At 48.8% G+C, this 25,982-nt stretch overlaps 2 protein-coding genes across 6 annotated transcripts in view; one reads left to right on the top strand and one right to left on the bottom strand.

Annotated features, from left to right (window-relative positions):
• The window catches only part of PCID2 (PCI domain containing 2), a 24,090-nt gene extending 11,250 nt beyond the window's left edge, over positions 1 to 12,840 (top strand). For 3 of the 5 annotated variants that reach the window (XM_084759514.1, XM_084759515.1, XM_084759517.1), the window contains 7 exons: positions 6,189 to 6,264; positions 7,338 to 7,479; positions 9,097 to 9,197; positions 10,477 to 10,550; positions 10,678 to 10,803; positions 11,744 to 11,867; positions 12,133 to 12,840. In XM_084759514.1, the coding sequence (XP_084615640.1) occupies positions 6,189 to 6,264; positions 7,338 to 7,479; positions 9,097 to 9,197; positions 10,477 to 10,550; positions 10,678 to 10,803; positions 11,744 to 11,867; positions 12,133 to 12,222 (733 nt within the window). In that variant the 3' untranslated portion in view covers positions 12,223 to 12,840. Of the gene's footprint in view, positions 1 to 943; positions 1,048 to 6,188; positions 6,265 to 7,337; positions 7,480 to 9,096; positions 9,198 to 10,476; positions 10,551 to 10,677; positions 10,804 to 11,743; positions 11,868 to 12,132 lie in introns of all 5 variants that reach the window. The other 2 variants (XM_084759513.1, XM_084759516.1) reach the window with 1 other exon arrangement.
• On the bottom strand, positions 12,532 to 25,982 carry PROZ (protein Z, vitamin K dependent plasma glycoprotein). Its single transcript, XM_084759512.1, has 9 exons — positions 24,422 to 25,982; positions 23,801 to 23,964; positions 22,579 to 22,603; positions 21,852 to 21,965; positions 20,206 to 20,337; positions 19,758 to 19,843; positions 17,140 to 17,257; positions 15,646 to 16,333; positions 12,532 to 15,598 (listed from the first exon to the last, which is right to left on the bottom strand). Exons 1-8 carry the CDS (start codon positions 24,504 to 24,506, stop codon positions 15,840 to 15,842), a joined length of 1,218 nt encoding a protein of 405 aa, XP_084615638.1. The 5' UTR covers positions 24,507 to 25,982; the 3' UTR covers positions 12,532 to 15,598; positions 15,646 to 15,839.

The following is a 25,982-nucleotide window of genomic DNA, read 5'->3' as shown; positions in this document are numbered from 1 at the left end:
AAAATGGGAGGAGGCAGGCTGCTGCTCTCCTAAACTCAGAGTAAGAGTGACACTCAGCTCCCCTAGCAGGTCTGGTTCAGGCCTGGACTGCTGTGCATAGGAGGGGAGGTCAGAGACTAAGATGAGAGGAAAGCTGCCCAGTTCTGCTTTACCGAGGCTGGTGTCCTGGTCTTCTGTTTGTTGCTGTGGTAACACCATCACCAGAAGCACCCTGTGTCACAGCCCAGCCCATCATCAGAGGAAGTGAGGGCAAGAGTGACCACGGAGGAGCACCCCCTGCTGGCTGCTCCACCTGCTTTCTCATGGAGCCCGAGAGCACCTGCGCAGGTGGGCACTGCCTACAGTGAGCTGGGCTCTCCCGCATCAATTGCTAATTAAGAAATACCTCACAGACTGGACTGTAGGCAGACCTTACAGAGACTTTTTCTTAGATAAGATTCCTCCTTCTCAGCTGTTTCTAGGTTTGTGTCAGGTTGACAAGCCTAACAAGCCCAACTGGGGGCGCTGGTGCCAGCCTGACTTGAGGACAGATAGGACATTCTCATTCTCATCTCTCTCTCTCTCTCTCTCTCTCTCTCTCTCTCTCTCTCTCTCTCTCCCTTTCCCTCTCCCTCCTCAACTCCCACCCCACCCCCGACAGGATTTCCCTGTGTAGTCTTGGCTGTTCTGGACTTACTTTGTAGACCAGGCTGGCCTCAAACTCACAGAGATCCTCCTGCCTCTGCCTCCTGAGTACTGAGATTAAAGGCACGTGTCACTATGCCTAGCGTATATATACACTTTCCAATTCTTAAAAATACAGTATATATGAGAGGGGCTGTAGAGATAGCTCAGTGGTTAGGAGCACTGACCACTCCTCAGATGATGTGTACGCTATTGGAGACTTGCATTTTTAATTTTGCCTCTGTTTGCTTTAAAAAACAAACCACTTTTCTATCGTTAGGCAGATCAGCAGTTGGTAAAGAAAGGGAAGAGCAAAGTTGGAGACATGCTGGAAAAAGCCGCTGAGCTTCTGATGAGCTGCTTCCGAGTCTGTGCTAGTGACACGTAAGTGAGGGTCTGAGGGCCGTGTTTTGAAGGGAATGAGGAAAGGCATCACAGGCTCACCACTTAACGTGCTGATCTGTCCCCTGAAGGGCTTGCCCTGCAGTCTGTCCTTGGTGCTGTCCTGATCAGAACTCCACAGCCTTCCTGAAACTTCATCTGCTTCCATTTTGGAGTCAGGTGGGCATGGCCTGGCTTTCTCTCCCTGTCAGTGGGTTAGAGGTTCTGACAGCCACGCCCCTCGCCCTTGCTCCTGGAGGGTACCCTGCCTTGTCACTGATGCGACATGCTCCTCTGTTATGAGGTTTATAGTCTCCTGTAGAGGAGAGGGTTCACTGAGTGACTGGATTTGTGAGTGTTTGGCTTTCATTATATTATTTTTGGTTTTGGTTTTTGTCTTTTTCAAGACAGGGTTTCTGTGTATAGCCCTAGCTGTCCAGGAACTCAGACCGGCCTCAAATTCAGAAATCGTCCTGCCTCTGCCTCCCAGCTGTTTGCATGGCTTATTAGATTTTTTATATTTATTGTTTATATCCTTTTGATCATTTCCCTTTACCTCTCTTTCATTTTGTGTAACCTGTCTTACCTGGTTTGTAAGGTAGCTGATTTAATTTCCTTCTTCACTTGAAACCTTCTGCCGGAAAAAAATTTTCGTCTTTTTCCTGAAACTCCATCTCCACCAATTATGTAATCACATTATTTCATTATAAGTTTACAGAAAGTGTGCATACATGCGTGTGTGTGTGTGTGTGTGTGTATGTGTATGTCTGTGTGTGTCTGTATGTATGTGTGTATGTGTGTCTGTGTGTGTGTCTATGTGTCTGTGTGTGTGTCTCTGTGTGTATGTGTCTGTGTGTGTGTGTGTCTGTGTGTGTGTGTGTCTGTGTGTGTCTGTATGTATGTGTGTATGTGTGTCTGTGTGTGTGTCTCTGTGTGTATGTGTCTGTGTGTGTGTGTCTATGTGTCTGTGTGTGTGTGTGTCTATGTGTCTGTGTGTGTGTCTCTGTGTGTATGTGTCTGTGTGTTGTATTGAGCCATGGTCTTGCTGCCTTGCCCTGGGTCCTCCCATGGTTGAAGGTCTCAGCTGTCTCAAGGCTTCTCTTTCCCTTATTCGTATGTGGCTGGTTTGCTGTTGCTGCTGTTGCTTTGCCTTTGTGACTGGAGACCTTGACCATCTTTAGGCCTCTCTGCCCTCACCCTTCTTCCTGCTCATCCTCGCTCTAACTGACTGTCCCTCTGCAGTAGATGTTCTCAGCCACCTTCAGGCCGCTCCCCTCCCAGCCTGGTGGGTGAAGCTTGTCCCCTAAGCTTCCACAGCACCTTCTTCCATGCATTGCACCGAGCACTGTCATGCTCTGGATGCTGACGGCAGAGATGGCGTAGGTTGCCAGGGCGGGTGGCGGGGGCTGCTAGACCCTCGCCATCCTGTTTCCTACCATAGTAGCTCCATTCCTGTTACTGAATGGACAGTTGGAGGCCTGTGTGGAGCTATGGTTCTGCATGGCATGACCTCACTGATCTTTGATTTGTCAGTAGTTTCTCAGATTAGATTTCAAAAATACAAGTAAAAATATCTGTTTCAAAGGACACTACTAGAAATCAAAACAGCCATATTTGAAATAACATGTGAAATAAGTTGCCTGATAAAGGTCTGGTATTGAAGGGACAATGAGCTGTTACAGCTAATCAGGAAAAGGCAAACCAGGTTAAATGAACTCTGTTTTTGCCTCTTTTTGCTTTTTTGTTTGTTTGTTTGTTTTTGTTTGTTTGTTTGGTTGGTTTTTTGAGACAGGGTTTCTCTGTGTAGCCTGGCTGTCCTGGACTTGCTTTGTAGACCAGGTTGGCCTCGAACTCACAGAGATCCGCCTGCCTCTGCCTCCTGAGTGCTGGGATTACAGACGTGCGCCACCATGCCCGGCATTGTTTTTGGTTTTCTGAGACTGGGTTTCTCTGTGTAGCATCCACTGTCCTGGAACTCATTCTATAGATCAGACTGACCTTGAACTCACAAAGATCCACCTGCCTCTGTCAGTGCTGAGACTAAAGGCATGCCTGTAATAGGCTATATATTTGAAAAATCTTTAAGAAAGAAAGACAAAGAAAAAGAAACAGCGATAGGTGGCTAGTGAGCGGGCACAGCACTGCCCTACATGACCACAGCGAGCGCCTCCTTGTGCCCATTACCATGGCTGTGGGCACATACTGCTGGTGGGCTGAGAAGGGCTAACTGCATGGCTGAGGGGCTGACCATTTCTCAGAACATTAGCCTGGACTGGCATGCGCCATGGTAGCCAGAGGTTGCCCAGAAGGCAGGCAGGCCTCTCTCCTGGGCTTTGCCTTTTCCTGTGCTTCCATGGCCCTGGCACAGGTCAGCAAGGTGTTGCCATTTGACATACCAGTGGATGCCTACTCATTTCCTGCTGCCTGAATTTGCTTTCTGTATTTGAATTTCTGCTGTGTCTCTTCAAGTAGCTGGAACATTTAAATTTTTCATCACAGTTCCGTGTGAGGGCAGTGAACTAGAGAGCAAGAGCAAGTGTCTTTTTGGGGTGCCAGTTGGTGATACAATTTATTTAGTATGCAGTGTTCTGTCTGCAGGTACACCTGCAGGCCAGAAGAGGGCCCCAGATCTCATTATAGATGGTTGTGAGCCACCATGTGGTTGCTGGGAATTGAACTCAGGACCTTTGGAAGAGCAGGCAGTGCTCTTATCCTCTGAGCCATCTCTCCAGCCCAGGTGATACAGTTTATACAAAGGCACTGTTACAGAAGCTAATCAGGCAGCTGCCATGAAGCAGGATTTGCTTTTAGGAAGTGGAGGGCATTTACACCAGAGTAATGGGGGGGGGGCATTCCAGACAGCTTGCTTCCCTGCCCTGAGTACCAGGTGGTTTCTGCTGTGTCCTGAGTTTGAGCTCTGAGTCTCACCTTCCAAGGAGCTGCCTTTGGGCCAGCACCCGCTGCACACAGGTTCTGTGCCAGAGCAACTACTTGGAGGGAAAGTACACAATTAATTCAACTCTGCGTTTTGTTTTTCCAATGTTCTATCACAAAAACCTACAGATATTCAGCAAAATGGGGAAAATTTTGTAGTGATGACCTCTAGCTACCACTTCTGTGTGAGTTTATTACACTTGTTCTTGTGTGGCCATGTCTTCTCCCTGACCATCTGTCAAATTATCACAGTATTGCTCTTTGTCTTTTTTTTTTAAAAGCACATTTCATGTACATTTCCCTCCAAGCTTCCTGTTTGCTTTTTGAGGCAAACCTAGGGCAAACCTCACAAACCACACTGCAGTTGTCCTTGCTAAGTCTTAACCTTGTTACCTTTGGCAGGGCCTGGTCAGCAATGTCTGGTGTTTCTAGTTAGTTGTTGTGACTTCACTGTTGTTACTTACTTGTTACTTCATTGTTGTGACTTAGTACTTGCTACTTCATTGTTGTTATTTCATTATTGTTACTTAGTAGTTGATACTTCATTGTTGTGACTTAGTAGTTGATACTTCATTGTTGTGACTTAGTAGTTGTTACTTCATTATTACTTAGTGATTGTTGTTGTTACTTCATTGCTGTTACTTAGCAGTTTTGTTACTTAGTTGTAGCCTCAGCTGCTGGGCATGACTGAAGTGTCATGCATTTGTCACTCTCCATGGCTCCCTCCTTTAGTTCCTTCTTAACCTGTTTAAAGAGGGTGTAGTTGTTGCTGTTGCTATGAGAGAAAATGTTCTTTTCTCTCAAACTGCTTTCTAACAATTCTCTTTTACACAGTTGGTCTAGTGCCTCAGCAGGAGCCTCCAGCTGCTTAACTGGGATTAGAATTCTCGGGTTGCTTCTTCTTTTCTTGGCAGCTGGAGTGAACTTCACTGATGGTGTTCAAGAGGACAGGGCTCCCTGAGGCCCTCCGTTCTCCTGGGGTCTGAGATAGAAACTGTGAGGGAAGACACTCAGTGTGGGAAATTGAGTCAGGACAAGAACCCTCAGCACCTGGGGTCTCTGCCTCTTGTGTTTCTGGGGTGGGTGATCCAGGGCTTCTTACTCCTTAAAGGCCATGCAGGCCATGAGGTCCACCTCCCTGTTGCTGAATCCAGTTTTTGTTGTCATAATAAGAAATGATCTTTACAAAGTTGTTATTGAGAGCAATGCCAGCCCCATCATCAAAGGTAGAAGAGTAGGTATCCCTGTCCCAGTCACAGGAGACCTCACTGTAGCCTAGGATGCCCTTTAGTGAGTTCTGATGCATGCTCCACCACTTTCTTGGTGTCATTTTACTTGGCAACTTTCTTCAGGTGGCACATGAGATCCACCACAGACACACTGGGGGTAGGAATGCAGAGGCCATGACAGTGAGCATCCTGTTCGGTTCTGGGGCGACCTTGCTCACAGTCTTGGCAGTACCAGTGAACCCAGGGATGATAGTCTGTGTAGCTCTATAGGCATTACACCACAGCTTCCCAGAGGGGCTGTCCACAGTCCTCTGAGTGATAGCATGGGCATGTCGTGGGTGACCTCAGCCATCCCTCAGGGGAACTAAGCAGTTGGTGGTGCAGGAGGCATCAGCAGAAGAGGTAGCTAGGACAACCCTTCCTTTAGCTCCGCTCTCAGGTGGGCCCTGGCCTTTTCCATTGTGATGAAGACACCAGTGAACTCCACAACACAGTGGGCACCAGCACCACCCCATTGCATATTGGTAGTTTCCTTCCTGGATGATGGAGATGGCCTTCCTATTGAGGACAGGCTTGAGTATGCCATGGACCTCGCTGTGGGTGGAGTCATAGGGAACATGTAGACCTTGTAGTTGAGGTCATTGACGGGGTTGTTGATGGCAGCAGTATCCACAACAATGGCTGACTTGAAGACATTGTCCCTGGTGACCAGGTGCCAGGTACAGCCAATTCCGTCCACTCTGATCTCCACCCTCTCATCTCAGGGAAGAGGCAGGCGCTGCAGAAGATGCAGCTAGCTGTCTCGGAATCAGGGAGGAGCAGAGAGCTGCTCTTCCTTCTTACATTTTACCTACTGGTGTGTTTTTTATGGTACTCTTTTATTTGGTGACTATGGCCTGAGCTTGGGGCTTTACCTCTCAATAGTGATTTATCCTGACGGTTTATTTTGTAATTGATCACGTTTATTTGCTCTTCCCGTAGTCGTGCTGGCATAGAGGACTCCAAGAAGTGGGGGATGCTGTTCCTAGTGAACCAGCTGTTTAAGATCTACTTTAAGGTTTGCTTTTGCACGATTTTTTGTGAAGTCTTTTCTCTATCTGCCCAGATAAATGATTGTTTCGTTTCCTTTCTGCCATGTATCAGGAAGTGATCCTAACCATATCCACGTTGATAATCACATAAGCTGCAGTCACTCGGTGCCTCTCAGGAGCAGAGCTCTGACTTAAATAACTAGAACTCAATGGAGAAAACCTGGCAGCATTCTTAAGAGCCAGGGCCCAGCCTGTGCCACAGAAACAAACAAGAGCTGAAGGTTCATGATGATCTGACTTAGGATAGCTCTTGGAAATGCAGCTACCCCAGACACAAGGTCCTCAGCACTGAGGGAACAACTCTGTGGAGTCTGAGGCCCCCGAGCATTACTAACTGATCTTTGTGACATAGCTGGCTTGTGTGTGTGTGTGTGTGTGTGTGTGTGTGTGTGTGTGACCCTCTCTGGATACTTTCATCCTGGGTTTTTAATGACTTACTTATTTTTATGTGCTTTGGTGGGTATTTGTTGTTTTGTTTTGTTTTGCATGTGTATCAATGTGAGGGTGTCAGATCCTCTGAAACTGTTACAGACAGTTGTGAGCTGCCATGTGGGTGCTGGGAATTGAACCTGGGTCTTCTGGAAGAGCTGCCGGTGCTCTTACCTGCTGAGCCATCTCGCCAGCCCCTCCTCCCATGTTTTATTATCAACTTTATGGAACTGGGAGGCTTTGCAGACAGATGGGTAGACAAAGGCATCAAGTTTGCTTTATGAAGACAAGTAGGCAGAAGGCAGCCTGGCATACTTGACTCAGAATCCATCTTTGACTTGATGGGACATTTGGCTTGTCACTGCCAGTGCACCTACGTGCAGGCTTTTCCTTGGCCATTGACTCTGACTCCCCTCAGACCTTCATCCCCTCAAGAGCGACGAGCTTCTAGATTGCATGCCGTCTGTAGCAGGTAACTTTCTCTTTCTTACAGAAGTTTTGATGACTTTGGAATTCATGTTGATGAGTAGAGCAGCAGTTCATGTCTTGTTCTCCCATCCACCTATTCTCTTGCTTATACATATTTTAAATGGTTTCTTCTTTATCATAGATCAACAAACTCCATTTGTGTAAGCCTCTTATCAGAGCCATTGACAGCTCGAATTTGAAGGATGACTACAGCACTGCCCAGAGAGTCACATACAAGTACTATGTCGGGCGTAAGGCCATGTTTGACAGTGACTTCAAGCAAGGTATGTTGGGAATTCTATTCTGGCGTTTTAGGTAAGACGTGCGCTCTGCCCAAGTGGAGAGACATCGGTACTGTCAGAGAGTATAGTGACTGCATTTGTTACGATGGAATATATAAGAGAGAAAGAGTATGTGTGCACACACATGCATGCATGCACACATGTGAATATGTGCCCTGGGTCCTTTGGAAGAGCAGGAAGCGCTTTGGACCACTGAGTTATCTGAGTTATCTTTCCAGATGCCTTTGCTTTTGTTGTTGTTGTTTTGTTTTTTTGAGACAGGGTCTCTGTAGCCCAGGCTGTCCTGGAATCCACTCTGTAACCTTGAAATTCATGGTGATCTTCCACCTCAGGCTCCTGAGTGTGCTGGGCTTACAGGCATGAGACACCACACCTCCCCTACCCATCCTTTGTTTGTTTTTAAAATAGTGTTCATTTCAGACCCTCCTCATTTTTCTCCTGTTTAGGTCCCTGGTCCTAAGAGCACAGTGTGCCTTCATGCCTGGCGTTCAGGCGCATCCACCCCCCCTCCTTCCATCATCTTTTTCTTTTCTTTTAAGATGTAATTTTATTTGATGTGTTTGAGCGTTTTGCCTGCATATATGTAATAAGTGCACCATGTGCATGCAGTGCCCATCAAAGCCAGAAGAGGGTGTCTGATTTTCTGGAGCAGAAGTTACAAATGGTTGTGAACCCCTATGTGGGTGCTGGAACCAAACCCGAGTCCTCTGAAAGAGCTCTTAACAGACCAGCACACACACACAAACATAACCAGTCCAGTTTGTGCTGCCCAGCCTTGGATATGGGCTTCCCACTACAGTTCAACCAAACAGGGCTGCAGTAGAGAAAACTGACCCTCCCTGACGACAGCAGGAAATCTCCCCATGTAGTGCCTTCAGCATGTGTTTCCTGTGTGCCCAAGGATTTGGGGACTTACTTGTCCAAAGTGGTTGAAAATGCACCCTTCTCAGGGCCAGATGGCAGAAGTTACACTTGCTGGCTGGGGTGATGTGTGGGCTGTGGGCTCAGTCTTTGTCAGTGGCTGTGCCTCAGCAGAGTTGCTAGTGAGACAGCTTAGGGTGGACAACACGGTCTTGCACCAGTGACAGTTGCCTCCAGATATGTAGTAGAAGTTCCCTTTGGCATAGCCACACTATTTGGAAGCAGAAGTGGCTCTCAGTTCAGATGTCCTCAGCCCCAGACTCCAGCCGAGGGCCTGTGTGAGGTGAGCCTGAGCTTCTGAGTGTACTTGTGTTTCCTAGTCGGTGGCCTAACTGTCCAGCAGAGACTTCCGTAACAGGTGGAATTCCTACTTCTTTCCCAAGTCTGCATCCAAGCTTGGCTCAGCAGGGCTTCACCTGTGCAGGGAAGTCTGCCTACCAACACTGCTCTGCACCATTGGCTTTGCCCCTGAGGAAAGGCTTGTCTTAGCAGGCCAGGGACACCCAGGCATATTCTTGTTGAAAAGCCACTGGTGTCAGAAGTGAGGCTGGGCTGATGTTACTGACGTGGAAAGGAAAGCAGTGTTGCCTTCTGTGCAAAGGTGGAGGTAGAATAGGCAGGAGGTGAGCGTGCTGGGCTGTGGCCTCGGCTCTGACGTGTGGGCCCTGCTCTCCACAGCCGAGGAGTACCTGTCGTTTGCCTTTGAGCACTGCCATCGCTCCAGCCAGAAGAACAAGAGGATGATTCTGATCTACTTGCTGCCAGTGAAGATGCTGCTGGTGAGTGAGCAGCAGCCGTCTCTGTCACGCGCTGTGCTGCGCTGTGCTGTGCTGTGCCCCATCGCCTTCCAGGGGAGCTCTGCTGTGTTTGCTTCTCTTGAAAGTGACTCGGAACTTTTTTATATAACAAGTGAAACAAGTGCATGTTATTTTTATTTCTCCTTAAAAGCTAAATTAATTTCAGTAATTAACTAAAAAGGAAAAATGCCATTCCAGCTTACATATGGGAGTCATAACGCAGGTTGGATCCAAACTTAATATAACCAAGACTGTTCTTGAACTCAGCTCCTCCTGCCTCCACCTCCCAATTGATGGGCTTGCAGGTGTATATCACCCCAAAGTTCATTTTTTATATTTGAACAGGAAAGACATATAGGTGGATAGCAACCGCCATAACATCAAAGTAAAGTGCTTCTTTTTTTACAGCCAGGACTAATAATTAGTGAGCGGGGAGGGGAGTGGTGCTGCGTGTGGCTGAAACAAGATAGAACAGCTTATAACAATGGAAACGCTGGGAAGTCCCCCCTCCCTGCTCCAGGCGCACTGGAGAGCAAGTTGACCATTTTCGCTAACTCCTGAGAGGGACAGTTCTCATTCCTTACCCTGGAATCTCTTCAGTTACGCAAGTGACAAGGCGCGTGAGGTCAAGATGAAGGTCGTATCCATTGAGTCACAAAACTGGTATCCAGGCTTCCTTATGTCTTGCTCAGAGTTGCTTTTCCCTAGTTTACCTTTGACTCTGTGTTACATTTGACTCTGTTTCTCTGTATGGGTGTGCACGCTGCAGCACTCGTGAAGGTCAGAGGTTAGTGCCGTCAGACTGTCAGGGGCTAATGCTCTCCTTTCCACTGTGTGGGGATTGAACTCGGGTCATCAGGCTTGGTGCCAAGTGCCTTGGCCTGCTGAGCCCGCTAAGTGGCACAGCTTGGGATGTTAAGTCCCTGCTCAACTTCTTGCATTGGGTTTCCTATATTCTTGTTTGTTTGTTTAAAATTACTTTGTTGATATGAATCTTATGGATCATAGCTCTGTTAAAAGTGAAAATGTTGGGACTGGAGAGATGGCGCAGTGGTTTAAGAATGTTTGCTGCTCTTGTAGAGGACTAGAGTTCGGTGCCCAGCATCCATGTCAGGTAGCTCATAACTGCCTGGAAAGCCAGCTCTGGGCCATCAGTGCCCTCTTCTGGCCACCTACACATGTGTGACATACACTGCAGACATTCTCATGTGCACAGTTTTTAAAAGTGAAAGTGCATCTGTTATGGAACTTTCTGTCTTAGGGTCACATGCCGACCATCGAGCTCCTGAGGAAATACCACCTCATGCAGTTTTCAGAAGTGACCAAAGCCGTCAGGTAGGCCCATCCTTTCCACTGTCTTAGGAGCAGGTTAATAGGGACTGCACACATGCTGTCCTGTGAACCATGCTGACCTCTTTCTGGAATTTACTCTATGGCCCACCTGGTGTTTCTCCTTGCCCAGTGAGGGCAATCTGCTGTTGCTCAACGAGGCGCTGGCGAAGCATGAGACTTTTTTCATTCGCTGTGGCATCTTCCTCATCCTGGAGAAGCTGAAAATCATCACTTACAGGAACCTCTTCAAGAAAGTGTAAGTGTGCTGAGGAGACGCTCAGTGGGCAGTGTGCTATCCTACAAGCATGTGGGCCAGAGTGTGCACCCCAGAACCATGTAAAAGCCGGAAGCTTGCAGACCAGCTAGCCTAGCACATGAGCAGTAGAACAGCAGGGACAAGGAGACCCTGTCTCAGCAAGGTGGGAGGCAAGGGCTGCTCTCTGAGCGCTACATGCCCGCATTCTCACACAGACACACACACCTGCACTCTCACACAGACACAGACACACACACACCTGCATTCCCACACACAGCCGTGCACCTATCAGACACATAGACATGCACACACACACAGAGACATATATCCATAGACACATACACACAAAGCAAAACCTGAAAGCAGCCTGTCTGGCAAATGGAACCCTGGAGCAGGTGATGCAGCACAGTGTGGCCTGTGGGGCAGCATCCGGCCCCTCATGGGACACAGGCTGACCCTGAAGGCCATGTAATGATAGAGCTAGTCAGCAGACTCGACATTAGCTTGCGGTGCCAGATACCTTCTGCCTGTCCTAGCTGTGGAACTGATGTCGTCTTTCTTTTCCTATTGTGACAGCTGGCGGCCTTTCCTCCAACACCACTGTGTGTGTCAGGGAGTTGTGTGATGCTGAACATGGGCTCTTGTCAGGCTTGTCCCAGCTGGCTCTGAGACATAGGGACCTGTAGGCCGCTGAAGGCAGTCTATGAGAGGTAGTAAGGAGGAGCTGACAGGACAGGCAGCTACCGTGCCTGTTTACAATACAGAGCTTCTATACTCTATGTTCAATAGCTGGTGTTTGTGGGCATGTCTAATCAGTAAGAACTTGAAATGTGTGTGAACATTTGGTCCATTAAATGATGCCATCACCTCAGGGCTCCTCTTCTTGGTCTTTGAAGTACTGAATCCTGTTGTTAATGATGATAATTTCTTTTCTTCATAGGTATTTGTTACTCAAAACACATCAGCTGTCTCTCGATGCCTTTCTGGTTGCCTTGAAATTCATGCACGTGGAAGACGTGGACATTGACGAAGTCCAGTGCATTCTGGCCAACCTGATATACATGGTATGTGCTGAGTCTTTGCCTGCTCTCAGCAGGGCGCTAAGCCGGTGCTGATGTCCCCAGAAGACCTTTTCTATTCATGAAGGCATTCTCTGAAAGAACTATTTTTTCCTGGGAAATACTATTCAAAGGGCCTCCTGTGGTCGGTGAGAGGAGTATACCTGTGCTACCGGTGTCTTCTCCGCTGTATCCCTGTTTTCATCATCATCCTATCTCCTGGCATGTTTGCGCCCTGGAAGTGTAAGCTGATCCCTTTTCTCTGTTCCAGGGTCACATTAAAGGCTATATCTCCCATCAACACCAGAAACTGGTTGTTAGCAAGCAAAACCCTTTCCCTCCACTGTCCACCGTGTGCTGACGCAGACCCTGCAGACGGAGTGCAGTCCTGCTGCAGCTGGCCTCTGCAGCCCAAGGTGCTTCCCAGGGCCACCGAGATGGTCGCCAACCCCTGAGTGACGAGCCGTGTTCTCCATTGTCCTGACTCATGCCAGCCTTGCCAAGACCTGGAATTCCCGCAGACAAACACCCTTGGCTGGCCAGTGGTGCTTGTGAGCTCCTGGGACGGAAGCAGCTGTGCTTGCTTAGGTTTTATGTGATTGTTTATGGAGGCTGTCTTTGTAACACTTTGTAGCTTTTCCTTTCCTTTTTTTTTTCTTTTTTAAGGTAATTCAAATTGATGCAAATGATGCATTCTTTATTATGTGTTACATGATGTGTCAAAATCTGAGCATTTTGTGAACTCAGAATTTTTGGTTTACTTGAGGCTTTTTTTTAAAGTAGAATTTAGAAGCTGGAGAGATGGTTGAGCAGTTAAGAACAGTTACTGCTCTGTCAGTGAGTGATTCCTAACCCACATGGCAGCTCAGAACTGTCTCTAACTCCAGTTCTAGGGGATCCAACGCCTCTGTGGGTTCCTGCACACATGTGTACATAGGCTCACTCGCACACATAATAAATGTTTTGTCTGTTTAAAGAAGCAGACTTTTTTAAAAAAGAGAAGAATTTAGTCTGATGTAACTTTTTCCGATCTCTGCTCATTTCCTGCTGTCCTAGGACATGATGCTCTTCTCGCCTCTGTCCCCAGCTGAAGTGCTTGTGATCACAGGTGTGTGCCACCATGCGAAGCTCACGTTCCCCTTGTCCACAGCTGAAGTGCTTGTGATCACAGGTGTGTGCCACCATGCGAAGCTCACGTTCCCCTTGTCCACAGCTGAAGTGCTTGTGATCACAGGTGTGTGCCACCATGCGAAGCTCACGTTCCCCTTGTCCACAGCTGAAGTGCTTGTGATCACAGGTGTGTGCCACCATGCGACGCTTACGTTCCCCTTGCTTATGAGAAACGCACTAAGGAAGAAAAGCTAGCTGTCTGTTAGTCTCTGCAAAGTTGTCGTGTTCAGAAGCTATCCCTTGTGCTGGCGAACTGTGGTGGGACTTAAGTGTTCTTCTCTACAGGCGACAGGGCTTATGTGGCTGCTTCATCGACGGCCTCTTCACCCTGTGAAGCCCCAGCATCCTGACTTTGCCCAAGTCTTTGCCTGGTCAGGACTGTGTGGGCTTTGGCACCTGTCATGTGATGGGGGTTTAGAAGGTGGCTTGCTCCTGTGATAGGTGTGATGTAGACATACTGGGCTGAGTGGTGTGTATGTAGACAGCTCGGCTTCTCCATGTGGCCCTCTCCAGCAGCTGAAGCTGGGTTCCAGGACAGCAGCCAAAGGAAGTGGTCCTTTGTATGGCCGGCCTGTGTTAGGAGTTGTACCACTTACCAGCTGGGAACATCTCCGTGCCCACACACTAGCTGGAGCAGTATATCCTAATCATGTCCCAACCAAAACCGGCTCTCCCAACAAATGTCCTGTGTGCCGAGACACTGTGTGGCAGTGAATATGGCCACTGGTCACCAGAGCTCATGAACTCCATCAAGACTAAGCCTGTCTTCCTGTCTGCTTTGTCTGTGGTGCTGCCCTCCTGAGCTGCCATACAAAGCTGGCCTGACCAAGTCAGGTAATTAAACAGTGGCATCCTAAGTTAAAACTGATGAACGTGCTAAGTAGTTGGACTTGGCAGTTACAGAAACAAGTGAGGTCCTCTCTGTGGTAAGTCCGTGTGCTGTGTCCATGTGCTGTCTCTGGTGCCCTGTGTGTGGAGTCCGAGTTTATGGGCACACAGGCCCATACCTCCTCATGCCAGTTTGCATCAGCGTCAAATACTCAAACTCACACTTGCCTAAGGGTGTACTGGCTTGACCCCTTTTAGTTGTTATTTTGAGACAAGATCTTATTCTGTACCCCAGTCTGTCTTCAAACTTGGGGCCTTTCCCCCTTAGCCTTTCACTTTATCTGGCCATTTCCAGCCCTTTAAAATGTTACCACAACCACACTACAACTTATTCCTCTTAGAGATGAGGGTACCGAGGCACAGAAGCTAAGACCTTGCTCAGGCATAGCCTCTCTGACCACAGGGCTGGCATGAGGCTCGAGCACTCCATGCAGTCTACTGTGGGGCTCTTCACCCAGAGCGTCCAGATACAGCCTTATCAGGAGGGCCACGGTCGTCTTCCAGTACTGACCTTGCTTCCCTCTCTCTAGCAGTCAGCCACGCAGAATCAGAATTGGGCTGTCCTTTTGTCTCACTGGTAATTCTGAGAAGCCCAGAGATGTCTGCTACAGGGTGTGACACACCAAGTATGGTACCGGCACACATGTTCACAGCTTCTACTCAGCTGGCTTACGACTGACGTTGATCTTTTTCCACACATCTTATGTTGTCCTTAAGGCCTCTGTTTAGATAAAAATTGCCAAGGAAATGCCCTCCTCCTTGCCAGCTAGCTTTCATAGTGCTAGCAGGTGTGCCAGCTGCAGGGGCAGCCAAGGCATCAATGGTCTCAGCCATTGCTGAACCCTGTATCCACAATACTGACATGCCTAGTGAGATACGCGCACTGGGGCAATCGTGGCATAACTGTTATGGGGTAAACAATTGCTTCCTGGTTGAATCTGAGGCCTGCTCCGTAGGAGGGATTTCATGATTAACACTATAATTTTGGTCAAAAGCTCATGACTAGGGAGGCTGCAGCCCTCAGGTAGCAGCTTCTGTCATTACTTTGCTAAATGGCTGGGTTAAAAATCATCTAGTGCTTGCTTTGGCAGCACATATACTACAATTGGAACAATACAGAGAAAATTAGCACAGCCTCTGCACAAGGATGACACATTTATTTCAAAAGCAAAAAAAAAAAAAAAAAAAAATCACCTAAATGTTTGTGTTCACAGCCATAGAGTTGGACTGCTCACAGCCTTGGCCCGAGAAGCTTCTTTTTATAATGAGCAGCAATTAATGCAAAGATGCATAATTCATCAGAGTGCTGAGAATAAGAGATTGATGTTCCATCCTAAATGGGACATCTTAGTCAACACGCCCAGCTCTCCCCATCCCCTCGCACGCTCACCTCCATCAGGGCTCCGCTGAGAGGTGGGAAGAGCTGCCTTCTGGACAGGACAGGCTTATTTCACTTCCAGACTCACAACAGCCGTGGTAACCCATTCAAGACTGCATGAGATGGAGTCAGACAAGACTGTGACACAGACGGGGGTGTGCTCTGCACCCTGCTCCTTACTGGGGAGCTACTGGCAGCTGATAGATGGTGGGGAAGGGCAAAATATAAAGTTCCGAGGGTGCTCTAGTGGGTGGCCCCATATTAAACACACAGGTAGCGCTAGTTGAACTCAATGGATTATCTCACACACACACACACACACACACACACACACACACACACACACACACACAACACACACACACACACACAAACACATGGGGGGGAGGGAAATGGGATGTGAGCGTGGCCATATTTCATTGTATGTGTGTATGACATTCTCAAGAATAAAGAAAATTTAAAGTTCCAAGGTAAGAGAGGCCATCTTCCATGGTAACTGTGGCACAGTTTGACTGCCTCGCCGCCATGTTGTTGGACTTGAGCTACTTCATGACCTGTGTGAACCACATTAAGTATCTCGGGACTGTGGTGAGGAGGAGCAAGTATGACTGTCCTGGTGGTGACTGCGAGCCAAGGATCCCTGTGAGGAACCAGCTACCCTTGTGCTCTCTGGTCACTGCGCTTCCCTCCACCCAAGGCCCTGTCACTACACGGCCTTTCTCACAGCTTGTCCTCGTCGTAACAGTTACATTCAGAGTCTGCGCGCATTCCTCTCCATCTGCACGTGCGACTGAGAGCACCGCCGGGGTGGCACCCAGCTCTGTGCCATTAAGCATCCAGCCGCTGAGGAGACCCTCGGTTCCAGGGATGAGGACGTGCTCTGCAAAGTCCCTCTCTGGGACACAGACAGGGAGCCCCAGGCTGGGACACTGCACTGGCTCCTCCAGCTCCAACAGTGAGATGTCGTTTTCCCCCGATTCCTCATCGTAGCGCATGTGCACGTGAGCCCTCCTGATCCAGGTCCTCTGGTCAGCATCTGAAATCACGAGCAATCAGCCAACTTAAAATGTTTTGTTTTCAAGGGCGAGGTAGCCACCAGGAACCCCGAGGGGGTGACAGCAGCGGTGTTCATCCAGGACTCGGCTGCAGATCACAATGTGGCCAACTCACTTCCTTGGCCTCTTCACGCTGTCCGCTAAAAGAGTCAAATGTTTGTTCTGGAAATCAGGACATCATGAGAAGTGGTTAGAACAGGAGGCACTGAAAAGAAATGTCTCCAGGCTGGGCTGAACATGGGCTGCTCAGGACTTGTCATCACGCGTTTACCTCCTCCAGGCTGCATCTCAGCTGCTTGCCTGTTCACACAAGCATCTAAGGATAGGGAGTGGGACATGCGCACTCCAAGGTTCACACTTGCTGTTGAGCATGTCCATAGCTGATTATAGGAACTCGCCAGTGGGGAGAAATGAATGTCCAGGTCTCAGAGATGGAAAATGAGGCTACAGATAAATCTTGAGATGAGACAGGGTTGCAGCCCAAGATGGTCAGGAGGAGGGATTTGAACCCAGCTTCTCCGTCCCTTAGCCCCCATGTTCAGGTGGCTGCTCTACTGCTGCCATTGGTCCTGTGCTGAGTGCTGCTTGGCACTCACCTGCTGTGTCCACGCTCTAACAAGAAACCTTGTTTTGTCTATGCTTGTGGCTTTGCAGCCATCTTAGTACTGTGGAAGCTCTTTCCTGCCTTGCCTTAGAAACAAGATGTCCAGAAAAAAGTTTTCATTTTATCCCTCCATTGGATTGCTTCATTTATAATGAGAGCTTATAAAATTCATGAAATACTTACTTGTTTTTACACTAATGTTGTTGTATAATAAGGAACACTTTGCTGTTGTCAGCACGAAGTCTTTCTGTATTAAAACACCAGCACAGAAGTCCTTTCCTTCGGAATTTGTTAACTTGACCTTTAAGAAGAAGAAGAAGAAGAAGAAGAAGAAGAAGAAGAAGAAGAAGAAGAAGAAGAAGAAGAAGAAGAAGAAGGAGAAGAAGAATGGGCTGTTAGTAGCCAGTGTGACATCAGGGGGCAATAAAGCTGAGTGGGTGTCCTGGGCACCAGGGACAGTCAGCCAGTGTCCACACCCATTGCTCCTTCCACAGCCACCAGCACTCTGACAATACCTCCAAGGTTCACAGGCCCTTCCTGGCAAAGGAGAGTAATGGCTGCCAGGTGCCCTCCCCTGCGACAAGGAAGGCAGACAGAATTGAAGGGCTGGTCACACGGGACCATAATCTTTCAGGGGCAGCGCTTCTGTGACTCCTGAGTTTGCACGGTGTGGAGCAAGATAGTAACTGAGGCAGAGTCCAGAGTGGCGAGGGAGTGGTGAGCCCCAGGGGACACAGTGGCTGCAGTGTAGGACGGACCCTAAAAGGGGGAACTCTGGGGAGCAGCAGGCTTGGGAGCCATAGTGAGCAGGTATGAAGAGGAACCACTTAAGGCCAGGGACAGTTACTCCAAAGGGTCAGCGGGGACAGTTCTGGGCTCATGAGTGCTGAGAGTAATGTGTTATAGCAGCTAGCTGAAAATGTGGCCGCGCTTTTGATCAAACACAGCAGGAGAAGCACCTGACGCTGAGCACTGCACTGGCCTTTCTTCCCCAGCAAAGACCAGAAGCAAGGTACACGCGCATCACACTGTTTCCAGGTATCTTAACCACGTCATACAGCATCGCTGAAGCTTATGTGTAGAGCACAACGCTTTCTGTAGCTGATGAGTTATAGTTCACAAGCTCTGCAACCCATTAAGTCACCAGGCAGGAAAGCAAACAAAAAACCCATGCTTCTGTTCCATAGGAGGAGAAAAGCTGACTGAGAACTGTTAGGTGCAGGCGGGACCACAGAGCAGCTGTCCCTGCTCCAGAAACACAAAGAACTAAGTAGAGACAAAGAAGAGAAAAAAAAAAAAAATCCAAGTTCAATGTAAATGATGGCTACAGTGTACGGATTGTGGGGTTAACATCAGATTAGACGCTGCAAAGGGAAGATGAGCGAGCTTGAAGACACAGGAGAAATGACTGGTTACAACAGAAAGGAGCCTTGGGCCCCACCCACCCACACTGTGTCCACACTCCCAGGGACACAGTCTGATCAATGTAGCGCTAGATCCCTTTTGCAGCAGATGGAGACTGTCACAATGTCCATAACTGGTCAAAATACAGAGAATTAATGATTATGGGGTCCCTAAACCTACCTGATACATCATCAATGCGACCCCTATACTTAAGGCTGAGACTGGGAGGGTCTCAGGAAAGGCAGTGTGGAAAAAAAATCATACAATCCAGAAGAGCAGGACACCTGCTTGAGGTATTATGTTCTAGATATGACGGGAAGCTACATCCATGAAACATCAACAGTGTAGTTGCCTAAACAGTACACATATAATGACACCACCAGTTGATGCTAACATGGGTGGAGAAATTTCATAAAGATCCACTCAATTGAGTATTGAGAGAGGGGGAATCCATTTTTTCCAGGGACAATCCCATTGCAAGTGGTCCACCCTAAACACATGTACGTATGAGCAACAGTAAATGGATTTAGTAGGTGTGTGTTTCCCCAACTCCCTCTCAAACTCATGACCTCTTCCACTTTAATCATTGCTACACACACACACACACACACACACACACACATAAAAATATGATTCATTTTATATATATTTAGTATCTGTTTAGATTGAATTAAAATCTTAAAATTAAAATGACTACTGGAAACTTGCTAGCTGTCGCATGGTGAGTGCTGTACCCCTACTGAACAAGCCACTCTCTGGGACACAATGAAATAGAGGATAAAGTCTGCCATAGAGAGGTGACAAAGTGGGAAACAGGAGAATCAAACCAAGACGGGCGGCATAAGTGAGTTACAAGCAGAGCAAGCACGGACTAAATTCCCGGCCAAGTAGCTGCAGCCCATGGTGAGGGGCGTGGAGCCGGGGAACAGAGAGAAGGCCTGAGCATCATTGCCAAGTTCCACACGATGCCTGTCAAGAGCAACTGCCAGGTGAGCAGGCCTAGAATGCTTCAACCCTAAGTAGGCCATGGAAAAGGACATCAAAGAGACGCAGGAGCGGAACACAGTAGCTTGGCATGCAGGCGGGTTGTGGATCAGGAGCTGTGCTCAGCTAACCATGTCCCCAGGCACTTGGATATGGCACAAGGCACAAACAGAAAGCAGCCATTGGTCAGACACACATGGTACAGCCAGGTGGGTGTAACCAACGCGCTCTTCCAATGTGGAGCAAATGCCACAGAGAGCTGGGTGTGTGCTCCCCAAGAGCCCATGGAGCCCAGGAAAGAGCCTGTTCCCACTTCACTTAGTTGTCACCTCCTTTTGGCAAGAAAATGGAAACAACAGAATGAAGTTTGAAAAAAACAAAACAAAACAAAACAGAAGCTGTTATCCAATTACCTGCCATGGGAAGCTGGGCAGACTCTGGCGGCCCTTTTCTGGCACTGTGAAGTTTTCAGAAGTCACGGCCCCGCACGCACACTTGTCTTCATTTGTGGTGGCAACACAGGAAGAAAATCAGTATCTTCTAAGGAGATGTGGGGTTTGCAGTGGGTGCTAGCCAAAAGTCTCATCTGAATGCTGGCAGACTCGAGGTCACTGGTGCCCATGGGGAGCAAGGTGAGGCTAACCTGCCTGCTCCCAGGATTATTTTATGGGGAGAGTGTGGGTGATATAGTAATGGGTCTCCTGACACAAAGCAATTCTGGCACCGCAGTTGCTCTAAGGTGGAGGCTAAGACCCCAAGTCAGCAATTATGCCCCAACTGACCACAGCACTCCAGCCGCTAAGCATGATGGTAGAAGGAAGGCGAGGTGTAGGTTGACCGCCTACCTCTGTGAGAACTCACCACTCGGACTGCATGATTTGTGGTCCTTGCCCAGCTTGTAGCCCTTGGCACAGCTGCATATGTAGGATGACTGGCCTGGGTGGCAGAAGTGCTGGCACCCATCGGTCCTCTCTAGGTGACATTCATTTTTAGCTGAAGAGAAAGAAAAAGCTAAAAGCAGCATGCAGACATGGAACAGTCAGTGTTGTCATTTACCTGTGCATGCTGCATGGGTCTGACTCGACAGCCCTAGTGTTGCTTGTATGTTACATGTACTAAGAAAACACAAACATGGTGATACATCTACAGCCCTCATTCTCTCCAGCTTGCCAGTCTTCATACAAGGCTTCCCACACTCTGGTACCCCAGGAGTGCTCATGAAGACTTAGTGAGTCCCGGATGGCTTCCACCGGTACGCATCTATGTCCCTAGCTGTTTCCTTTCCCACTGCAACAGCTGCTGTCTTTGGATTGTTCCTTCAAAGGACAGAAATGGGACCAGGATGGGGTCAGAGAGCAGCAGAGATGGCTGAGCAGCTGAGGTGGGGCAGGAGGGGGTCAGAGCCCAGCAGAGATGGCTGAGCAGCTGAGGTGGGGCAGGAGGGGGTCAGAGCCCAGCAGAGATGGCTGAGCAGCTGAGGCAGGGCTGAAGTCCCTTGCCACTGTTTAGGTGGGGACATACCCACAAGGCGTCACCAGGAAGGTGATGGAGTGGGAATCTGGAGTTGAGAGCCAAGAGCTGAGCTAAAGAACCCTTTTTCCCAGAGAGCTGGTTCTGAGCTGTCAGAGACCCAGGAAGAGTTAGGTGTATTTATTCCAATAGTCGACAATTATCAGGAATTCATTCCTTTAACCATGTAAGGTCATTTGCATGGGTATGTAAGGACTGTTCTTAGTCAAGCCTGGAGATACAGGTCTTGCCCATCATGATTACTCAGATGTCAGAGGGAGGAGGATTGTTAGTTCAAGGCCTGCCTGAACTACATAGCAAGTTAGTATTTATTTATTTATTTATTTATTTATTTTCTTATTTACTATCTAGGGCTATTTTGCCTATATTATCTGTGTACTATAAGAGTGCAGTGCCCACAGAGGCCAGAAGGGGGCGTTGGATCCCCTGGGACTGGAATTATAGAAAGTTGTAAGCTGCTGCGTGGGTGCTGGGAATCGAACCTGGAAGAGTGACCAGTCCTCTTCTGATCATCCCTCTAGCCCCATGTGTAGTATGTTCAAGACTAGCCCGGGGAATTTATGAGACCCTGATCAAAAATAAAAAGCGAAAACGCCTGGGGATATAGCTCAGTAGAAGAGTGTTTGCCTGCATGTATGGGACCGTAGGACTTAAACAAACAAACAAACAAAGACTATTTCCTTATGAAGCTTTGCTTTGCTTTCCATCTGGAGTGTCTCCAGCTGGCATGCCAGTCGGACACACCTGTGTGCAGCCCTTCCCACTTGTGTGCTGATTATGGTTTGCGGGGGGACAGTGGGAAAGAGAAGGAAAGGAGAGCCTATGCTGGAAATTTCGAGAGAGCTGGGGCCAGATGGTGGGTTACACGGTGGCGATGATTTTGGGGGAGGGGCAGAACAGGGAAACCAAGAAGTCCCCTGAGAAAGCTGCTGCCTTCTAGCAAGCCCCATCCGGACCTGGAATAGATAGGGCCTCACCCATTGCGCAGTTCGTGCCCTCGTAGCCAGGGGAGCACGTGCAGTTGTAACCTCGGATGTGGTCCTTGCATGTCCCGTTGTTGAGGCAGGGCTGGGAGACACATGGAAAGCCACCTGTGGGAGCAGAAGGGGCCTCTGAGCCTGCACTGTGGACTCCCTGAGGCAGGGCCTTCCTGAGCTTGCTCTACTGGGGCCGAGGCAGTCATGTTCCAGGTGGCTTCCTGTCCCACTGGTGCCATGTGACCCCTACTCACCCGTCACTATCACTAACATGATCTCCTGCTCATTTCAAAGTGTCCTTGGTTTCACCTACCCTATGTCCTCTGTTCATTTCTACGTCTCTCTCTGCTGATCCCCATCCCATGCTCCTCCTGAGGAGGGCCTGCAGAACAAACCCCAAGCCAAGCATCTGGGTTACAGCCACGGTTCTCCTGAATCTGATCCAGCATCTGGCCTACAGCTTCTTCCCACAATTAGGACGAGCTGTGAGGTAGGACAGGTCTCCTGTCTGTTGCCTGAACCCCAGATGCCTGGGAACCCGCAGGCATCAGCACAACAGAAGTCTTGTTGTTTTCTTGCTAGTGGGAACCTGGGGACCAGTGACCTTCCCAGAACAGACACCAGGTCCCAGGAGCCAGAGGCTTCGAAAGTGAACCCATGGTCCCCAATGGAGACCCATCTCAGAGCAGGAGAGGGACTGGGGCCAGGGCGCTGGGAAGGAACTCACCCCTGTACTGTCTCCAGAACTCACCCTGCCAAGGCAAAGGAAAGGACGTTACCACAGCGTCTGTTCCATATTCAGTCTACCATGGGTGGACGCGGGTGAGAATATGTGGGTTTTACTCACTCATCTGAGGAGAGGTGTGTGTGTGTGTGTGTGTGAGAGAGAGAGAGAGAGAGAGAGAGAGAGAGAGAGAGAGAGAGAGAGAGAGAGAGAAGAGGGAGGGAGGAGAGATTTAATAGCCTGTTTACACTAAACATGAGCAGAACATTCTATGCCAGGTTACTTACCATGGCTCATGTGGAGGGGGATGGTATGTGTGAGGACACAGAGCCACACAGCACCTCCTTGGCCACTTTCTACCTCATTCTACACAAATGCATGGTAACAGTTTGAAATCTCAACCTCTTTTAAAAAAAAGTCTGTTATAATCATCAAGGTTCACGAGAGAGGCTGGAGCAGGCTATCCAAGTGAGCTGTTCAGACTTGTGGTGTGTTCCCAAACCATACTGAGCATCCCCGTGATGTGTGGGTGATGTCACCACTGCTCTTCTTCTCACCAGGAAATCAGCAAATTGAAATTTAGGGTGGGCTACATTAAAAACTTTCATCGCTTTCTCTAAACAACAGATGGGCAGTTTCAGAAGGATGCTCTACACCCTATGGGTCTTTAGGAAACCATAATTTAAAAATATTTTTAAATACTGTAGACAAGAGGTCAATGTCTTATTCACAACCAACTCTAAATATTGACACATTTACATGAAAAACTACTCCGAAGCTGGGGATTGAACCAGGCCTGCGTGTTACACATGCAGCCCACCATTGTACTGCACCTCAGCCTGGGGCACTGTTGGTAATTAGTTTACAACCGTATCTGGAAGCAGGTATATGAAAATGATCATTCCTTACATTTGGGTTCCCTCTCTCTGCCTTGCAGTAAGCTTATGAGTAACTAAAAATGCCAAATTCTTACCTGATTGCTTAATTTGGCTGTGGTGTGATGGGCAGGTCTTCCCAGCTAGGTAGCCTGAGCAGCAGGGAGTCTAGAGTGGGGCCTCACCTGCTGCTAAGGCCAGTTTGCTATCATTTCTAAGTCTGGTTTCTCATCTGTGAAGCCAGGTTCACACCAACCCGACCATAAGAAAATAGGCTAATTAATTCTGTCCTCTAAGACAGCTGTGCCCGACCGTTCAGAGAGCCCACGGGTACCACAGGCCTCACGTACCGTGCTGGCATCATTTTCAAACACTTCTCTTGCCTCCTCGTACTTGCAGATTTCCTCATAGCACTCCTTTTCTAAGTTTCCCTCAAAGAGTTCTTCTATGAAGTAAGAACTGGCACGCCTCCATCTCACCAGAACGCTGTTCGCCTCCGAGGCTGGAAGAAACACTGCAGGGCGACAGAGGCAGTGAAAGCAGGAACCCTCCCGCACACAGTGCCTCAGGCAGTGGGTGCTGCCCCCCACTGTTCAACAGGCCCTGGTCTGTGCCCAGCCTGGCCTAGTGCACAGCTTAGGCTGTCCTTGCATCAATAGGTCCACATCCTGAGACCCACACTGATTTTCAGGAGGTAGAATATGAACATGGCTGGTCCTTTAAGGCCCCTAGAGACAGTATCACCTATAGAACCAGTGGAGTTGTACCAAAGATGAGATGGCTAGGTCTGGGGGTTCATTCCTCAGGTCCTAGCACTGAGGAGACTGAGGCAGGAGGATTGCCAAGAGCTGAAGATAGCCTGAACTACATAATAAGTTCCAGACCAGCTTGGGCTATAGAATAAGACCCGGCCGCAAGAAAATGTTTTGCTTTGTTTTGTTGTTTTAATGAATGAAACAGCAAACACCTACCTGAAAGCTCCACCTGGTGCAGGACATGGGTGAGGATGAGGAGGATGAGAATGAAGCCCCGGTGCAGCAAGACGCAGCCGGCCATGCTGACCCAGAGCCCGGCTGGCCCAGGGAGAGCAAAGTCTGCAAATGCCAAAGTCCAGGGCCCCGGGAGGCACTGTGGTCAACATGTGCCTTGAACACATAGAGGCTGGACGAGGTGACCCGTGCATGGACCTAGATATTAGTGGCTTGAACTGAGAGATGCACTCTCGTGTTTTCCATTACTGCATTTACTGTCAGACGGGGTGGGAGGAAGAGCTAGACGTGGAGGGGCCTCCCCTCCGTGCAGGTGGCCTTCTTTCCCTGCAAGGGGCCATCCTGGGTCTGGACACAACGGTGAGTAGGAAGGGCACAACCACAGGGAATGGGTGACCTACAAAGGAGGGCACATAGAACTGACAGAAGCTGACAGAAGGGAATGAATGAGACAGTGTCAAGTCATGTAGGCAGCGGAAGGTGTGGCCGAGGTTAGAAGTGGATCCTCCCATTACAAAAGGTCCAGATTAAAAGTGGGTCTTCTAGCCGGGCGTGGTGGCGCACGCCTTTAGTCCCAGCCACTTGGGAGGTAAAGGCAGGCGGATCGCTGTGAGTTCGAGGCCAGCCTGGTCTACAAAGTGAGTCCAGGACAGCCAAGGTTACACAGAGAAACCCTGTCTCAAAAAACCACGAAAAAAAAAAAAAAAAAAGAAAGAAAGAAAAAGAAAAGAAAAAGAAAAAAGTGAGTCTTCTTACTTCAAATGATTCAATAAAAAAAGTCCCCCACAAGTGTGCCCGTCCACTTAAGCTTTAGTTAATCCCAGATATAGTCATCGACACCAAGAGCAGCATCACAGGTCCTAACGTTTGAGACTCAGCATCTCTGGCTTTGGCTACTTCTGACCGTTAAGTGCTAATGTCATCTGAATGGTACCACATTTTTTTTTCTGAGTTTGTCTTTTGTTTTATCTCCTGCTACCTAGGACTGCTTTAAATGAATTCTTTGGATGAAACTGAGGTCCAGACAAGGGGAACAAATTCCCAGAGGGTGCTGTTCTACTCGCCTAGAGCAAAGGCATGGATGCTGAGCCCCAGCTCTCTTTCTGACCTCTTGGCTCACCTGTACTCCAGGCGTGGGCACCCGTCAGAGCGTTGGTACCTCAGAACCAGCTTCCACAATCCATCCAGGATATAAAACACACTGAAGCCATCCGGGGCTTGTGTCCATCAGCTCCGGGAGGGGTGTGGCCACGGCGAGAGTCTTTTCCCCTTCTGCCATTTGCTAGGTCTCATTTCCGGGTCTCATTTCAGGATCAGGAAGTGCTGTTCAGGAGCAGAGCCAAGTGAGACTCTGCTTTTTTTTTTTTTTCCTGCACTCAGTCTAGAAACCACCACCATCTGCCCTGAGGACCTGCACTCTCATCACCAGCACCAAGGGAACCTGGGTCCCCGTTGCCAGAAGCGCGGGGAAGCAGTGCCCATACTGGCAATACCACAGAGAGCCTGAATCCTGATAGCCAGAGCCACCAGGGGAGATGCTCCA

The sequence above is a fragment of the Acomys minous genome (genome assembly GCF_964271855.1).
Source record: "Acomys minous genome assembly, chromosome: 15".
Taxonomy (NCBI): Eukaryota; Metazoa; Chordata; class Mammalia; order Rodentia; family Muridae; genus Acomys; species Acomys minous.
Note: the sequence above shows the minus strand (reverse complement) of the source record. Positions and strands in the feature narration are given on the sequence as shown.

Bases quoted from the DNA above. Each gene is read 5' to 3' on its own strand.
- PROZ (XM_084759512.1), bottom strand. From the start codon at position 24,506: ATGGCCGGCTGCGTCTTGCTGCACCGGGGCTTCATTCTCATCCTCCTC. The intron at 22,604-23,800 runs GTACGTGAGGCC...TTGCCTTGGCAG, and splicing joins TTGAAAATGATGCCAGCACG to GGTGAGTTCTGGAGACAGTA. The intron at 20,338-21,851 runs GTGAGGCCCTAT...CTTTCTCTTCAG, and splicing joins GGGCACGAACTGCGCAATGG to CTAAAAATGAATGTCACCTA.